The sequence below is a fragment of the Morone saxatilis genome, unplaced genomic scaffold (genome assembly GCF_004916995.1).
Source record: "Morone saxatilis isolate NCDOM2014 unplaced genomic scaffold, NCSU_SB_2.0 Contig7, whole genome shotgun sequence".
Classification (NCBI taxonomy): Eukaryota; Metazoa; Chordata; class Actinopteri; family Moronidae; genus Morone; species Morone saxatilis.
In genome coordinates this window covers 17659353-17675637 of record NW_023340246.1, presented here as the reverse complement: position 1 = coordinate 17675637, position 16285 = coordinate 17659353, and the positions used below count along the sequence as shown (strand labels likewise).

Genomic DNA, 16285 nt, shown 5'->3' with positions numbered 1-16285 from the left:
GAGAGAGAGAGAGAGAGCATCAGCCTCTCTATCACCTCCTTTGCCCTGTGCACAGTTCTGCAGGCGCACCGACACATTTGCCAAACGATATGCCGTCTGTTTGCATACAGTATGACAGTCAGCGAAAACTAACAGTTCACACAGGCAGCAAACTGTGACACTGCCCCTGCTTGGAAGGACACAGTTAATGTCGCACCAGAGCAAGTGTGAGGGCCTAATTAAGGAGGGAGAGGAGAAACAGAGAAAAAGAAGAGGAGGAGAGTGGCAGTGAGATGGACACTTGGCAGGCGGCCTTTCTCGTCATTTGCAGTCTCGTGCACCTCTTACCTCTCTTTGTTGAACTTGAGGGAGTGGAGGATGGCTGGTCTCTTCTGCCGCAGGTTCCACAGGTGAACACTGTCGTCAGCCAGAGCACTAACCAGCGCTCCCTGTCATAACAGAAGGGGCATATCATTTTATGTTTAAAGATTTACCATACAGAAAAAAACACAGGTGTCATCATTGAAATGCATGAAGGCTATAACTCCAAAGAGGTCCATAAACATATCTATAGTCTGCACATTCTCTCTGGGAGCATGACATGCATGAGTCAGACTCCATTCCCTGGACACTTTAAATCAGGCAGCTTCCTCCTAGGTAGCGATGATGATTCATAAGATGTATATATGAGTGTATGTGCGCGTGTAGGAGGCACTAAAAATCGTCTCCATCTCGCCGAGGGTTTGTTTAAGCTGCTGAGTCACAGTCACACAGGCACTGACACACACGACTAAGCATGAAATACTGCATTTCTCATAAATGTGACGTAAATCAAAGTCATGGCTTTTTTCCATCTAAATCAGAGAGTGCTGTAGATATTCAATACTTCATAGCATGTTTGCAGCTTGTCAATCAACACTTGACAAAAGGGAAAAGAATGTTCACTGTGGCCTGCAGGTTTGGTAGGCAATTGTCTAATAAGGGTTGAGTGAGCTGTGGGTTGATTCACATCTGTGATTTTAAAAATGCAAACAAGTTATACAATGTAGTTCTCATGCAATATCCTTTGACTGAGATTGATGGACTATTTTTAAACACTTTCCATACTGCTGTCAATAAGTAACAAATTCAACAAATTGTTTCTTGCGCATCATAAAGTCTAATTGACAAGTGGTTGGATCAAAAACTGTGAAAGAAACCAGAAAATCCCATACATATATAAAATTGCATTTATAATATAATGCATATATAATGCATATGAAATTGAGTTAAATGAATTTTACATGGTGAAAGGGTTTCTTTTTCGATTTTAATATTGCAAAGTTGTCAAGACATCACTATTTAATGTTGTTTTAAGTGGCCATGACATATTGTCTAAAATTAGAAAACCTTGCTGATTTCACAATTAGGTCAAAGGAGAAGATGACTGAATGCAACCAGGCATTAGCTCCCAAATTTTCATATATATATATCATAAAATACTCAATGCGATGAACATAGTAGTACTGGGCACTAAAAAAGTATTGTTTCCCAGCCCTACTCGTACCTGGAGAATTTGGTTAAATGACTGATTCTACTCTTGGTATAGTAGCATATAAGAAAGAGAACATCTCACTGTGATTAAATGAGGAAAGTTAGTTACCTTCACACTACCAATACGATCACTCATACACCCTTCCCTACAACAGCAAGCAAAAGCAAATACTTTTTGAACATTTTTAAGGTGTGAAATGCGATTACCAGGGATGAACATTCATGAATCAGCATATAAGTCTTATTAAATGACATACAACACAGTGGACTTTTTTATAGGCTAAAGTGGAATACTGGGGCAGGATAATAATTCATTTTTTTCCAATAACCCTATTACCCACGGTGTTACCTGTCTTCGGCTTTGTAAGACAGCACTGGTCTTACTGGTGCAGATCCCTCACTGGAGTAATAAAGCAGTGTGCTGACTCATGTTTTTTTTTACCTACCTCATTGATGAGAAACTGTAGTTGGATGACGGCTGCTCCACTCTCATGCTGACAATAACACTCCACACCTGGACGACCAAACCTGAAAGGTTCTCTGTCAAGGAACATACAGTACCACCAAAAGGGATGTTCTCTAGTTTTTGTTTGTGTGGGCAGCCCTATTATGCACTGTACACGTATGAGGTGTCCTTTTTTCAAATGTACTGCAGTACCTCAGCGTTTGAAGGTCATTTGCTCCTCGCTACACCTGATTCAAAGGTCATGACATCTGTTTCCTGGTTACCTGCTGGGAAGGAAAATGGAATATCTACAGTGACATTTTTAGTTTCCAACACAGCTTGAACCTATTTATCACCTACAACAAGGAAAGATCTCCACGTTGCAGGACTTCAGCCTTTGAATCACATTTTCTTTTTTGAAAATATTGTAATTATTCAACACGTTATTATGTGCCCTACAATCATACGGCCTAGTTTTAGCAGGTGGCATTTTATTTTTATGATACGCTAATGTTCTTAAAATAAAGGCACTTAGGATCCAAATACCAAACACTACATGTATTTCAGGTGTTAATAATGGTTTGGAAATACTGAACGACATGGATGATTGCAGTCATACAGAAATAGTACTTTGAAGAATGCGAGGATTATAGATAAATAGAGTGAAAACAAAACGGGGGAACATTGGCAGTGCTGCAGCAAAAACAGGATTGAGGGGGATAAAATGGAAGGGGGGGGGGTTCAGATATTCAAATATATAGATAATGAATCAGCAGAGAAGAGGTGGATATTATGTGAGCAGATGAGAAAATAATAGCAGGGAGGAAAGGAGGGAGAGAGAGCGAGGATACAGTTAAACAGAGATCGAGAACTCTGATAAAAGATGCAGAGGAGAGAGAAAACAGGCAGAGAGGGGTGGAAGGATGGGGGCTGGAAAAAAAGAGAGAGAAAGAGTGGAAGGAGAAGGGGCTGACAGAGAATAACAAGCTTCTCTTCCTGGGGAGAGGGAATGGGTGAGCTTACTGATTATATCTATTCATTCTTCCCGTGACTGTCAGGACTGAGGTGGGGGGTGGTAATTTTTCATGCAGGGGGCACATAGAGGTGTAACACCCTGGGGACGTCACTATTGCTCATCATTAGTGTGTGTGTAGTGTGTGTGTGTGTGTGCGTGCTGTAAGGGGGTAGTGACCAGCTACTGTAAATTGCCTGCAGAGGTATCCAACTAAAACACAGTTTGAACTATGCAGTGACTTCTGAATACAGATTAGTCACATTATAAAATGCATCTACATAGAAACACAGAGAAGGCAGATAGAGAAATGCAGATGGGAAGGCATATTCCTTTAATTAACCATTAAGCGGAAAAGACATCTCATGTTGGTAATGACAATGGTAGCAACAGCAACAGAGCGAGCAGAGCCCACCTAAAAACCTAATTCAAACACCAATAATCAAGTCCTCCTCTGCCACAGTGCACACTGCGCCTTCAGCCCCGAGACAGGCCCCAGTGTAATTTATTAGGGTGTAATGCATGTAATCATTCCTGAGGTGTGTTGTTGTGACCATCCCAATGAATAAAGCCACCACATCAACGGAGCCAGCACCACACACCTTGTTTTTCTCCAGCCAAATGCTTTCAGCTCATCCTGTGCAGAATTCTCTTCACAGTTTGCATTCTTTGGTCCAATACATTAATCTCCATTCAGTGGCTACTATTTCATATATAGTTACATTTGAATTCAAGGTGCTGCGTGAAGGCACAGCTGTGCTTAAAGCTGCTATAATCAATATTTTTATAATAACAATGGATCAAATTATTATGTGTAAATGAAATGGAGCTCATAGTAATGCACCCACTAATAATATCACCCAACTCTGCAGGTTTTATGCTACATAACTTTACTGTTTTAGTTAACTCTCACCAGAATTGTTTTCAAACGCAGCAGGCAGCTGTTAACAGCAAGAAAACCCACTGAGCACTACCTGATTAGCACCAAATGGCAGATAAAGTTAGTGACTAGGTAATGACCATACTGGAGCATCTAGCAGCTAGATTTTAAAACAGAGCTGAATGTGGACTGTACTAACAAGCACAGCAATTGTGAATATCTAGTCAGTGCAGTAAATCAGTCAGGACGTTTTAAATGATATATGCAAGCCTTGGATCTTGGGAGAAAAATATAAAAGTATGACTCATGGTTCTTCAGTCTAAACAAATTTATCAGAGAGAACTGATGGCCAGTCTTAAATCAGTGCGATACAGTAGCCTCTGTGCTGCCTGAAAAGCTGCCCCTCAACTCCCCAGGTGGATTAAGCTTTGCACACCCCCTCCTGGACAGGCAATTTAAGGACTACAGCTCTGAGCCAGAGATGCCTTTACCAAAAGAAATCTACCAGCTCCTCTGGATTTCAGTCAGTAAGCCCCCCAGGAAGATTGAACAGACCTAAACTATGACAAAGGAAGGGCACCAGTCAATGATTATCACCATCTTCCCCTATATGACATAGGAGTCAGTACCCACCGTGATGTGGATAGCTTAGCCTCAAAAGCTTGAAACTCTTTATGTCCACTAGCTACCACTCTGACCCTCAATAAACCCCTCAAGATCTTAGGTTCTCACTCCACTTAAGACCCCTGAAAGTAATCTCCTAAACAAACACTGCATGGGATCTATATGTAGGAAGCAGAGCTGGCCTAAAAGTTCACTCATTTGTCTCAAAATCTATATGGAAAGGGAAGCAACCCTGTACCAGATTTTCAGTTAAGCAGCCAAATCCCAAATTCTACTACCTTGCTTTTATTTTAAGGCCACTTTATGTGTTATTTAATTTCAACTAAGCGGTATCCTGGAAACTAATAGAGGAGAATTTAGATTCTTCCATTTTCCTTTTGATTAAAGAAGTCAATTGTAACTATAAATCTCTATTGTGTGATCACTGAGAGGATGTGCATTCTTGCTGATTTGGTTCCATCATTATGTATGCCTCGAGTGTTACCACAGTGAGCAAAGCAGATGGGTCAGTGTTGCCTGAACACATAAACCCAAGCTGATCACTTGAAAATGACAATGTGAATAGTTAGTCATCAAGAAATCAAACCGAGATTAGGGTGCAACTGTGCAACTTCACCAACTGTCAGAGACCGTATAGAGGAGGTTCAAAATAAAAGTTTCAAACAAAGTTAAATATGGAAAGTGACAGAAGGTCGCTGCTGCAATGAACATTTAAAGTTTAGAGCTTCGCACACTGCAAGAAATTAAAACAAACCACAGTATTGTGACTATAAGAGAGGGGCAAAAAAACTCATCAGTGCATACCAAATCACTGTCACAGCCAGTGGATGAGAACAGAGGACCCAAATGCTCTCTCCACTTGAACTAGTATGGCTGTGATCCTCCAGGACACTGCTGCTGGCTTAACTGTCACAGACTTGGAGATGGACACTGATGTCCATGTAGGTCAAAATGTGCAAGTAAGGGAGAGCGAGCTTAGATCAGCTCATTTAATGAGGATCATAATGTACGGTATGCCTGAAAGCCTTAATTGTGTTTTTTCTAATTGTTTCCGAGCTCAGTATGGGAAAGTGATGAGAGAGAAAGTGGCGCCTGTGCCGTTGCTGTTTGCCAAAGTATAAGAAAATAGTCTACCACCTTGAAGTGTCAATTAAATTACTGCTTGTACATGAAGGTAATCACTGGAGCAGGCTGTTTGTCTTCAGAAACCGTGGGGAAACTGATCTACAGTAAGTTAATGATTGTTCCCTAAATTGAGGAAAGAGTGAACTAAACTTAAACAACACACGTGCAACTGAATGTTTGTTTAGTTTGTGTTTCATCTCTGCACAGAAAGCTATTGAACAGCCCTTTTCTGTGTAACCTTTGTACATGCGACACTACCTGTTTGGTGTTAGTCAGCGTGGTTTGGGCCCGGCGACAGGACAGTCAATCTAACTCAAAATGAATTAATTGAAAACTCTTTCCTAATGTTGCCTGGCAACCAAATCTTCCAGGGCCTCAGAAAGAGAGGGATGGATTTAAGGTTGTGCTTTTTAAACTGCTCACATTGCCTTCTCTCTGAAGAGAGGCAGCCATCCCACAAGCACATTATCATGAAGCGTACATACACACCGACACAGACGAGATCATAAAAACATCCTGCAAAATAAATTCAAACCATCAAAGAGGGAAAACTGGCTTTTGTTCATGTTTCAAAAGAATGCTTCCATAATAATTATCATAAAAATGCAGCAGGCCACAACAAGACATTGAATCCAATGGGGAAAAAAACTCAGCTTCAATTCAAAGTGGCATGCACAGACTTTGGCCACGGACTGAATTTCAGTAGTAACTTAGTTGTAGTAAAGCCGTGCTCTGCATCCCTCTCTTTACATGTACATACTGACAGACACTATTACTTGCAGAATAGTTTATAATTTATATAGAACATGCCCCATTTTCAATTTGTGCATAAAACAACATCAGTGAAAATGCTGAAAATGTATGAAAAAGTAGATGATAATATTAAGAAATACGCACTTAGAATTTTTTTTTAATTATGTCATCTCATTGTGACCTCTTCTTCCTTAAAGGTTATATATATGACATTTTAAACATTAACATAGCAGAAAACAACTATTTTGTATGTAAAAATCATGTTATGGCATCCTAAACAGAGAATGACGTCACACACTCTTTGCCTGTGTTGTTATCCCAGCCGCTCTCTGGTTTGTCTACATAGCCGGTCTGCTCCGTGTGCAGCTGAGCAGGGTGACTAAAACTGCTGCTCTTCTCATCTATTTCTGCGAATTAAGGATTTATTTCAACCAAACCAGAGTTGGTGATTGTTGGAACAAAAACTGATTTGGTAAGTTTTATTTTGTTTCTGCCCACTTTAAATGAAGTTATGATGTTACAATGATATGCTAGGTAAAATTAAATTTTCTGCTTATGGACTTGGTGGCAAGGGATACTGGTATCACAGCTGTTGGTGTAGTTTTATTTTGTTTCTGTCCACTTTGAATTAAGTTATGATGTTTCAATGATATGCCTGGTAAAAAAAAAAACTTTTTTGTCTATGGACTTGGTGGCAAGGGATAGCAATATTACAGCTGTTTCTGGATAATCAAGGTCTATCTCTGTAAAGATCCGTAATGTTTTCAGACACAGAGTAACATTTTGAACCTGTCAGAGGCAAAAACTTTTAGTGGACATACTTTGACCTTACATTTTAATGGATACTTGACTATTGATCATGATTCTTTTACGTTGAACAAATAATTTATCAAACATTCAATTTTGGAGCCACTGCTGTATATTAATCTATTACTATATAGTATACTACTCTCTCTAGAAAGTTTTTTTTGTGGACTTTCACCAAAATGTTACAGTACAGTAGTAGCCAGTAGGAACGCTTATCTGAGCATTTAACATCTATTGAGTCGGACTGAATATCCAAGTTAAGTTCGCATAACAAATTATTTATACATTGTTTACAAATGGATTGTTAATCAATACTTTCTTATTTGTATTAATTTGATGACAAACAAGATGATAACAAATGGCATAATAATAAAACATTATCATACCGTGTGACCAGAAAAAGGACCACTCCATCTTAAAAGTAAACTCTGTCTGTGTTATTTATTTGAATTCCCTTTCTGCTGCTTTCAATATCTGATGGTAATTCAATCTTTACCCAGTGCATGAAAGCTGTTACATTTGTTTTTTTTAAACCTCCAGCACTGGGCAGCTATTTACCACCGTTGTGTCAAAATGTGTTTCCTATAAAATACGTTTCCTCTGGCAGTGTGTCTTTGCCTCGATTTCACGCCAGGCAGGGAAATAAAATAACTTCAATTTCAGTGGGTTGTTTTCACATCATTGGCTTTTGACATGGTATAACAACATTTACAAAATATTTCACAGCATTCGAGACAGAAAGACAATAGAAGAAATGAACATGATTATACTTTTTTTATGAACCTTGAACCAAATGGAATGCATTAATGCATTTTTCCCACAGTATTTTCTGAGGGGAAAACATGTTCATAGACCTGGAAAAATCTTCATGTGCAGACAAAGTGATCAGTTTTATTTTGTTATCCTGTTATGCAGAGGCAACACTGTTTGGAATAAAAATAGCAATATGGGAATGGAAATAAAAAGATGTCATATTACTGGTCACACTGTGACTGACAAGTGATATCGTACTGCTGAACAAAAATCTTCCATCCAAGTCTTCAGAGCACTACAAATGCCAGAAAGCAAAAATAAACCGTAAAAAGAATCTGTACATGACCTTTCCCGAATCATAAAATGACATGTTTCACTTTACAAGAAAAGTTCCTCGACATCTCAGTTGCCATAGTCGCATTTCTTCCAGTATTTTAACAAACATGACCCAAAGTTACTCCGCAGTGCCTCGGCTCCGTCCACATGGGACAGGCTCAGTAGGAGATGTGTCACAGTTACTGACAAGAGCAATCCTCATACCATTTTAACCAAGCAAGGTCTCTCCATCCCGGTCTGCGGCCCTCTCACCACACTGCACAGACGCAAAAAAAAAAGTGGACGGACTGACTGCAGGCAGCGTCAGGAGCGAGACAAGAAAACAGGAAAAGAGAGGAAGACGGAGAGCGAAAGCAGAAAGTGGGTCAGCTTCACGTCCTGTCAGGTCCGATGAAATTTTCCCGAGCTATTCTGCAAGTCAAAGTTGACTGATAATTCACTTTTATACCGCTCGTATTTATTTTTGTCAAAGCCACGGGCAACTTTCCTCAAAAATAAAAGGTGAGTCACTGGGCATCTGGCACAGCAAAGTTGTCATAGAGCGAACTGGCTGAGTACAGTGGGAAACAGACTGCAGGTTTTATAAAACCATGTTATCCAGGAATAGAGCTGATCTTGATAAGTGTAATTGAATAGGGATGAGCCTGTATTTCACATGAGAGAAGGGCAGGCTTGCTGCTCGTCTGCTTACCTCAAACATGCCATGCCTCTCTATATTTGTGTGTCTGCGAGAGGAATAAATAGAAAAGTGGAGAAGAGGATGGAGCTTTAGACGAGAATAGAAAGCACCAGAAGGGTGGGAACAAGACGGAGGGTGGACAAAGAGGAGAGGCAAGACTACGTTTTAGCATGAGCCAGAGCAATGAAAAATGATAGACAAGATAAAGAAATGGATGTGGAGAAGGGGAAATGGTAAAAGAGAGGAGATATCACAGAGGAAGAGAAAACAGAAGAAGAGAGAAGTGATTGATGGAGGATAAAGAGGAGAAGGAATAAGGGAGAGGGACTGAAAGAAAGCACCAGAAAGACCAAGCCTGTGAGCGCTGAGTTGCTATGACGTTGGGCCTGAAGTGACGTCAAAGCTAGCCACTCATACATCACTCTGCCAGGGGGGAGGCGGGACCACGGGGAACAGGCTGCACCGCACTGGACCCAGAGACAGCAATGAGGCGATGGAAGTTGTGAGGCAGAAAACGGAAGGAATGGAAGGGAGGCAATACAAAAATAGTAGTCGAAGTAATGAAATATAGAAAAAAAAATGAGGAGGATAGGGGCAAGACAGGAAAAGGGACGAGAAAATGCCTCCACAACAAGAAAGCAAGGAAACAATACAGTAATAAGCCTGGAGAAACAACAATCTTGCAGAGACCCCCACCACAGCCGCAAAGGACTTGGCTCAGCTGCTCGTCCAAACATTAATCAGCTCCCATTTGGAGGTCATAACCTGCAAATCATCCATAATGCTGCAGCCCACCTTGACCTGAACCTGCCTGAACGCTCCCATGTCACCCATATCCTGCCCTCCCTCCGGCTGCCTGCGGCTGTTTGCATCAAATTTTAAGGCTGCTGAGGGAGCTGCATCTCCGTTCCTTCAGGCCATGATCCAGCCCTGCGCTGTGGCCGGCACTCAGCTATTCCCAGGCACTTAGCTCTGCCTTCCTTAAGTCAGCCTTTTTTTGTCGCTCTATCCTGACTTGGCATATTTGATGATGTTTTCTTTTTTGTATTCTTTAATAATAGCTTTTTGAGGTGCATAATTTAAAGGGACAACTATATTCTAAATGCTTTTTAATGCATCAGTTAATTAATAGCCCCCATGTTTTCTTCCAGGCACAAAACATACGTTTGGAAATGTATTGCCTCAGATCAACAATGCTCTATATTTTTTCTGTCTCTTCTGTAGAAATGAAAGCATATCCTGTGTGCGCACCAGGGAGCTCTGTTTACAATGCTGACATGGTTTTCTTGGTTCAGATGAAAAAAAAAAAAACACATGCTCCGGACAGAGAGGGTCAGTGCAGGGCATTTTTTTTTGCTGAGCAGCACAAAGGTCAGTGAAATTTGAAAACGTCTCAACTTGAGCAAAAATCTGCTTTAAACAGGTTTTCAGTTGTCGCTTAGCAACAGCAGGAACAATGAGTAGCATCCTACCAAGTTGCTGGTGCACACTGCAAGCTTAAAAAGCTCTCTGGACGCAGGTCTTCACCCTCTGACTTTTAGAGGCTTCTAGCTCTAAAGGGGACCCTAAGAGTTATTTGTGTAAATGTGTTTTCCTTTCCCCTCCCACTGCCAGAGCATTCAGATAGCAACAAATACATCAATGACCGAAAGCGTGAGGAAGCGATGAGATTCATGCTCCCTCATGAATATTAGAATCACACACGGAAAAAAAGACAGCATGAGTATTGTCATGCAATCACACAGAAATGCGAGCAAATAACACACAAACACAATCCGCAGGCGCTGATACACAGCTGCACACACCAAGAAAAACCTAGAGTTGAGCAAACTGGTGATTCATTTGTTTAACACAGCCCTTGTATAAATAATATCCCCTGACACATTTGATTTATTATGCAGGCAAACAATTAAACTGCGATGGAGCCGCTGAGTATTTGTCGCTGCCTCAGCTTCCACACACTCACCTTGGAAAGCATTGCGATACACACACACACACACACACACACACACACATCTTTTAGAACCCCTGTCCCCAAGATTCATCTAGATGACATTCTTGACAATAACCATTTGCTGAGGTGCACAGTTCAACATTGCAGTAATCCAAATTCAGATGAAAAATTAGGGCCTGCTCTTATAGTTTGCAGGTGGCCAGCTGATAAGTGGCGGAAAGATGCTACAAAATGAGGACTGCACTGGCGGGTTCCACGCGTCTACAAAATCTGACGTAACCGACATGCATGTGTGATCTTAATGACACTGTACAGACCATTTTTCACTTGATTTAGTTACTGTGGGTAGTTTATTGCCGTCAAAATAATACACAGACTAGCTACCATTCTGTCTTATAGTCTCCCTCACTGACCTGTGAAGTTTACAATGAGGCACAATGCTGAAAAACAAAAGGCTATGTAGCCAGTTGTACTAGAAGCACGGCTTTATTAAGAAACATTGTCTACGAATTAGTCTGGGCCTGAGCCAGCACAGGCGAGGCGGGCACAGTGGTGACACACAGTATCCCCCCACCCCTACCCCATTGCTGTAGGGATAATGTGGATTGTTGGTTTCTGGAGCATGGCCATTTCTGCCCAGTAGTAGGGTGTTAATAAGCCAGGACATCATCTAATTTTAGCAGGACAACTCAACACTGAGCTACTGTACGGCCACTGTGCGGCAAATGTCTGAAAAGAGATGAGCGGAGGGTGGGAGGGAGAAGGGACTGAATAAAAGCAGGGAACAAGGTTCGGAAATTCACAGGCTGCAGGGATCGAAGGCGGGAAAGAAGAAGGGAGGGTGGGAGCAGAGACGGAGCGAGGATGAGACAGAAGGGAAGCGGGAGGGAGTGAAGGGGAAAACTATGAAGGAACAAATGTTGAGTCAGCAGAACAGCTTGTGGCCAAACCCTCCTGCAAAAACATGCATAGCATAGGAGAGAAAATGAGAGATATAGAGACAAAAAGGGAGGAAGAGATTTTAAAAAATGAGACAGGGGGAGGGAAGAGAAATAGAGTGAGATAAGAAAGAGGAAGTGGATGAACTCACCAGAGAGGGACAGATAGTGGATGAACAGAACATAGAAAGAATAGAAGAATATTAATTGTATGACAATGTTGGACATTTCTCTACCCTGATCATCTTGGATAGGACAGACGTGTGAATTTTAGTTAGGCTACTGCAACTGTCAAACCGTTTAATAGTCTCATTTACATGAGTGTGAAAGACAGCAGCAGAAATCATAAGTTCTGCTGTTGTGATAGCAATGCAAAACCAGTTAAAGGATTATGTTTCCACAGGCGATGGAGCTAAACAACAAGGTCCGCAATAGACAAGTGGCTCTAATTTCAGCTTAAAAGGTGACTTTAGTGTTGCTGTGACCTGTTCCGAACTGATTCTCTAAGACATAATTTTGATTTTATGCATTTAGAAGTAGCAATGTATGTGTTTTTCACAGGAATTAAGTCTAGTAGAGAAAATCTAATATCAATGTACAATTCACACACCCAGTTTGTGTGCTCATTGTTACGTTCATATCTCCCATAGCGCACATCAGCCGGGTACAAGGTGACTATGTATTAAACATGAGTCCTGGCCCATGGACGAGTGCAAGAACACCGGCTCCATCTGCTGCTAACACGGTAGCGCTCTGAACCCCACTTGGCCAATTACAGCATGAACTGTAACAGAAGCAGAAACTCTCAACGCACTCTGCAGTCTACATCAAATCTGCCCTCTGATTTCCAACTTTACTGTAGTTTTAAGTTTCAGCTTCTACACCCAGTAACTCGTACAACCTTTCAGCGTCCACAGGCATTTTTGGGGCTAAATCAGGACAGTCCCACAAGCCCGTTATTTAACCAAAAAATAAACACTGAAAAATAGATGTTTGGTGAGTCTGATATTTTCCTAATTTATCTCCAATCCCCACCCACGTCACTGATGGGCAGATCGCGGACCGTCAGATGCCGTCCTATCCTGACCTGGACCTGTAACCAATAAATTATTGAGAATTATTCAATTTTGACAGTGCATTTCTATTTTAACTGGTGCAGCTTTTGTAGCCTTTACAGTACTGGTTTTGCAGACCCGGAACCTCACAGACCGATTGCATTCATTGAACGTTGTAACAGTGTCAACCAATTCTATTTTCCAGTTTTATTTATCATTCATTATCCCTTCAGTTCAATATGAAAACTGAGCTAGAGCTCACTTCTCTCACTGAACAAGAGAAAGTGGGGGAGTGGGATATAAGAAGGAAAGATGGAGATTAAGCACTTAATTTCACAATGCGCATTTTTCAAAAGCTCTCCGTCATGTATTTCATTTCTAAATGGAGCCATTTAAACTTGGAATGAGAAAAGAACATTTATCTATTATTAGAGGACTTGTTGACTACTGCACATACAGACGTTGATATCACTATAGGCTACTTTAATAGATATGGCACTGAATCATTCATAATGCAAGTGAGACATTATGATGTTCTGGACCTTTGCTTCAGGAGATTTTCTCTAACTGGACCTCTTTGAATTTTAATTCTGTTTTATTGAATATGTCTAGTCTTGCTGACTCATTAATCCTTTATCTGACTGAGGTTTGGGCAAATTAGATGGCCCCAACTGTGGTTCTGAAATATCAGAAGCCTAACTGTGCTGAGTGTTGATAAATCCACGGCACTGCCCGTGGTGTTGAATAGCAGACAGCTCTTTTGTCAGTTTTGCCAAGTATCTATAATGTTCTCTAAACTATATAGCCCATATAGCAGGTTACTTAAAAGAACAAGTCTTTTTATTAATAAGGTTCTCCCATTGGGCCACACCCCCCTGTTAAAAAAAGCAAATGTAAACAGTATGATAAGCATACATTTTCAGATGAGTCTACCATGGCAGCAGTATGCTGCTGCAACCCGAAGTGGAAACACATGTCATCACGACTTGGCTCAGCACAGCATGGCTAAAGGGGAACGACCCAGACTAATGGAAAAACGGTATGTTTCTGTGTGTGTGAGTAACATTCAGACCGGAGGGCAAAGAACTTCACAAGTTAGCAACACAACCAAACACATCAGTACTGTGCTGGAGACCATAACAGATATCATCTATCATGTAGCAAAGGAGAGTGAGTTGGTTCTGTCTCCTCTGGAGCCACGTGTTCACCTGCTGGCCTCAGATTAAATCCCACCTGAACTACTTTCCCTGCTTACTGCCTTTCTTTACTTTCCAGTGCTTATCATCTATCATCTGTCATGAATATGAATAGAGAAGTCACAGGAAAAAATGGATCAAGACTAAATATCTGTTGGTATTGGTGCCTCCTGTGTTGAGCCTTTTGATGTTAAACCAGCATTAACAGATTGTTTGGTGGACAGCAACTTTTGTATTCATTTTGAGTCATGTTTCTGGCCATTTGACAACTGTAAGTCTAAAATTCACTGTCCTTTTAGCTCTGTTTAGGTCTCCATCAGCTCTTCCCACTATGTTCACCAACTAGTCGCTAACTTTGCCTGTCTGCTGTTTGGTGCTGGGTTGGCACGTAGGATATAGTCAGTTTACTACCGCTGCCACTGAAAACTGAGTAAAGTTGTGGGTCATGAGACTTTTGTTGGTGTTCTAAGACTAGAAAAGTTTACTGGCTATAATTTGGGCAATAATTACTAACCTTTTAATAATATTGGCACTCTTTATCCAACTATTCACAGAACTGCACTATGGTTTCAAATTCCTCCAAACAATAACTCATTAAGATACTATGTATCTCATTAAGAAAACAATTTACTTCAACTATGACGATCTTAACACTTAAATTAAAACTAAAGGCTCATACACTTATTTTTAGATTGTCAGAGCTTTTCATCTAATTTCTTATGTAACAAGCTAAATCTATTGTATAAATGAAACATGAACCACGGACCTGCTAGGTCCCCAGAGGGATACTTGTAATTACTTTGCACACATATCTTATTCCTCTTTCTCACCTCACACATTCAGCCCACTGTTGTCATTGGATTGCACATATTGATATGCTCACTATGAAAACAGATCTATAAACAGACTATCAGAAAGACCAAACAATGGGGTATGTAACGACAGCAGGGCCAGGTATAAAACTCTCCCGGACATCTGATCAATTCTGCCATGTAAACATAACGTTTTACAGCGATACATGCCTATTATCGGATATGGTGGACGGGGAGAGTGAGGAGGCATTTAAAGGACGAGTCCAGATGAAATGCTTGTACTACATATATAAAATATAAATGTAATATTTGTCTCTGACTTGCAAGGCTTTTATGCTCCACCCAATTACGATAAATGTCTGCCTTACACGGTGAGAGATTTAAGGACTGACACAAAAGATACTATAAGGCTGAGGGGTAGAAAAAGAGGGAGAGAAAACAATTAACAGTTTGAAAGACAAAACCCAAATGGACAAAAAAAAGTGACACGGTTGAGAATAATTTAAGGAGGAACATGGTTTGGCTATATACAGAGAGAAGAGGGAGAAAAAGAGGGAAAGAGATTTGGAGAAAGACACAAGCAACTGCAGACTTAAAAGTCTGTGACTGGGTTTCCTCCTGTCTATGAATAATGGATGTGGCAAATGGGAGCCAGCATATGCATTTAGATGGCTTTATGTATTACCCTCTCAAAGTGGAACGGAGGAAAATGTTTGATTAGAATGTAACTTAAAGCCAAATTAACCTTTAACACATTCACACTGCGAGATCATGAGTCTTTGTTTTAATACAAGCTCCAAAGGCAATGAAATGCATCCGGACTGAGGAGCTTTCTCATCAAACACATCTGTTAATCTAATCCTAATTAGGCAAGGGCCAGTACTCTACTGTACTACTGCATTGGAAGTGTAGTTGGTCAGATAGTGAGAAACAGGCGCATTAAAATGAACGTTGCATCATTTACAAAGCTAAAAACATTTTACAAACCAACACAGTCATTAAGCCTGTTCCTGGAGCTATCAGCACCATATTCCCAACACTCAAAGCAATCAAAGTGAACTGCACTGCGTGTATGTGTGCGCCGTGTTGTTGTGGTGTGTGCTGTGTCTGTTGGTGTCTCGTGGGCTGTGCATGGTTTTCATCCCTTCTCTCTCTCTTGACACAACACGCACAACACATCAGCCCTCTGGCACTGATATCAAACAAATCTTTTCAAAGGTAGGACCACGGGAGATTAGCCACTGTTGGCCTCTAATATGTTTCAATGTGCCAACAACCAATGCAGAGCCAGGTCCTACTTTCAAGGACAGGTGCCTGTAAGATGCCAGCGCAGCAAGAGTCAGTATATTGCCAGCCGTGCAGTAACACTTGACTGACTGTATACTAACACCTCAGAAACTGGTG

At 40.9% G+C, this 16285-nt stretch overlaps 1 protein-coding gene across 1 annotated transcript in view; it reads right to left on the bottom strand.

Moving 5' to 3' along the window:
- stxbp5a (syntaxin binding protein 5a (tomosyn)) overlaps positions 1-16285 on the bottom strand; it is a 91955-nt gene that overhangs the window by 54012 nt on the left and 21658 nt on the right. The window contains exons 4-5 of the mRNA XM_035679237.1: positions 1959-2040; positions 328-428 (exon numbers count right to left, since the gene is read on the bottom strand). Coding sequence (XP_035535130.1) covers positions 328-428; positions 1959-2040 — 183 coding nt within the window. The remainder of the gene's footprint in view (positions 1-327; positions 429-1958; positions 2041-16285) is intronic.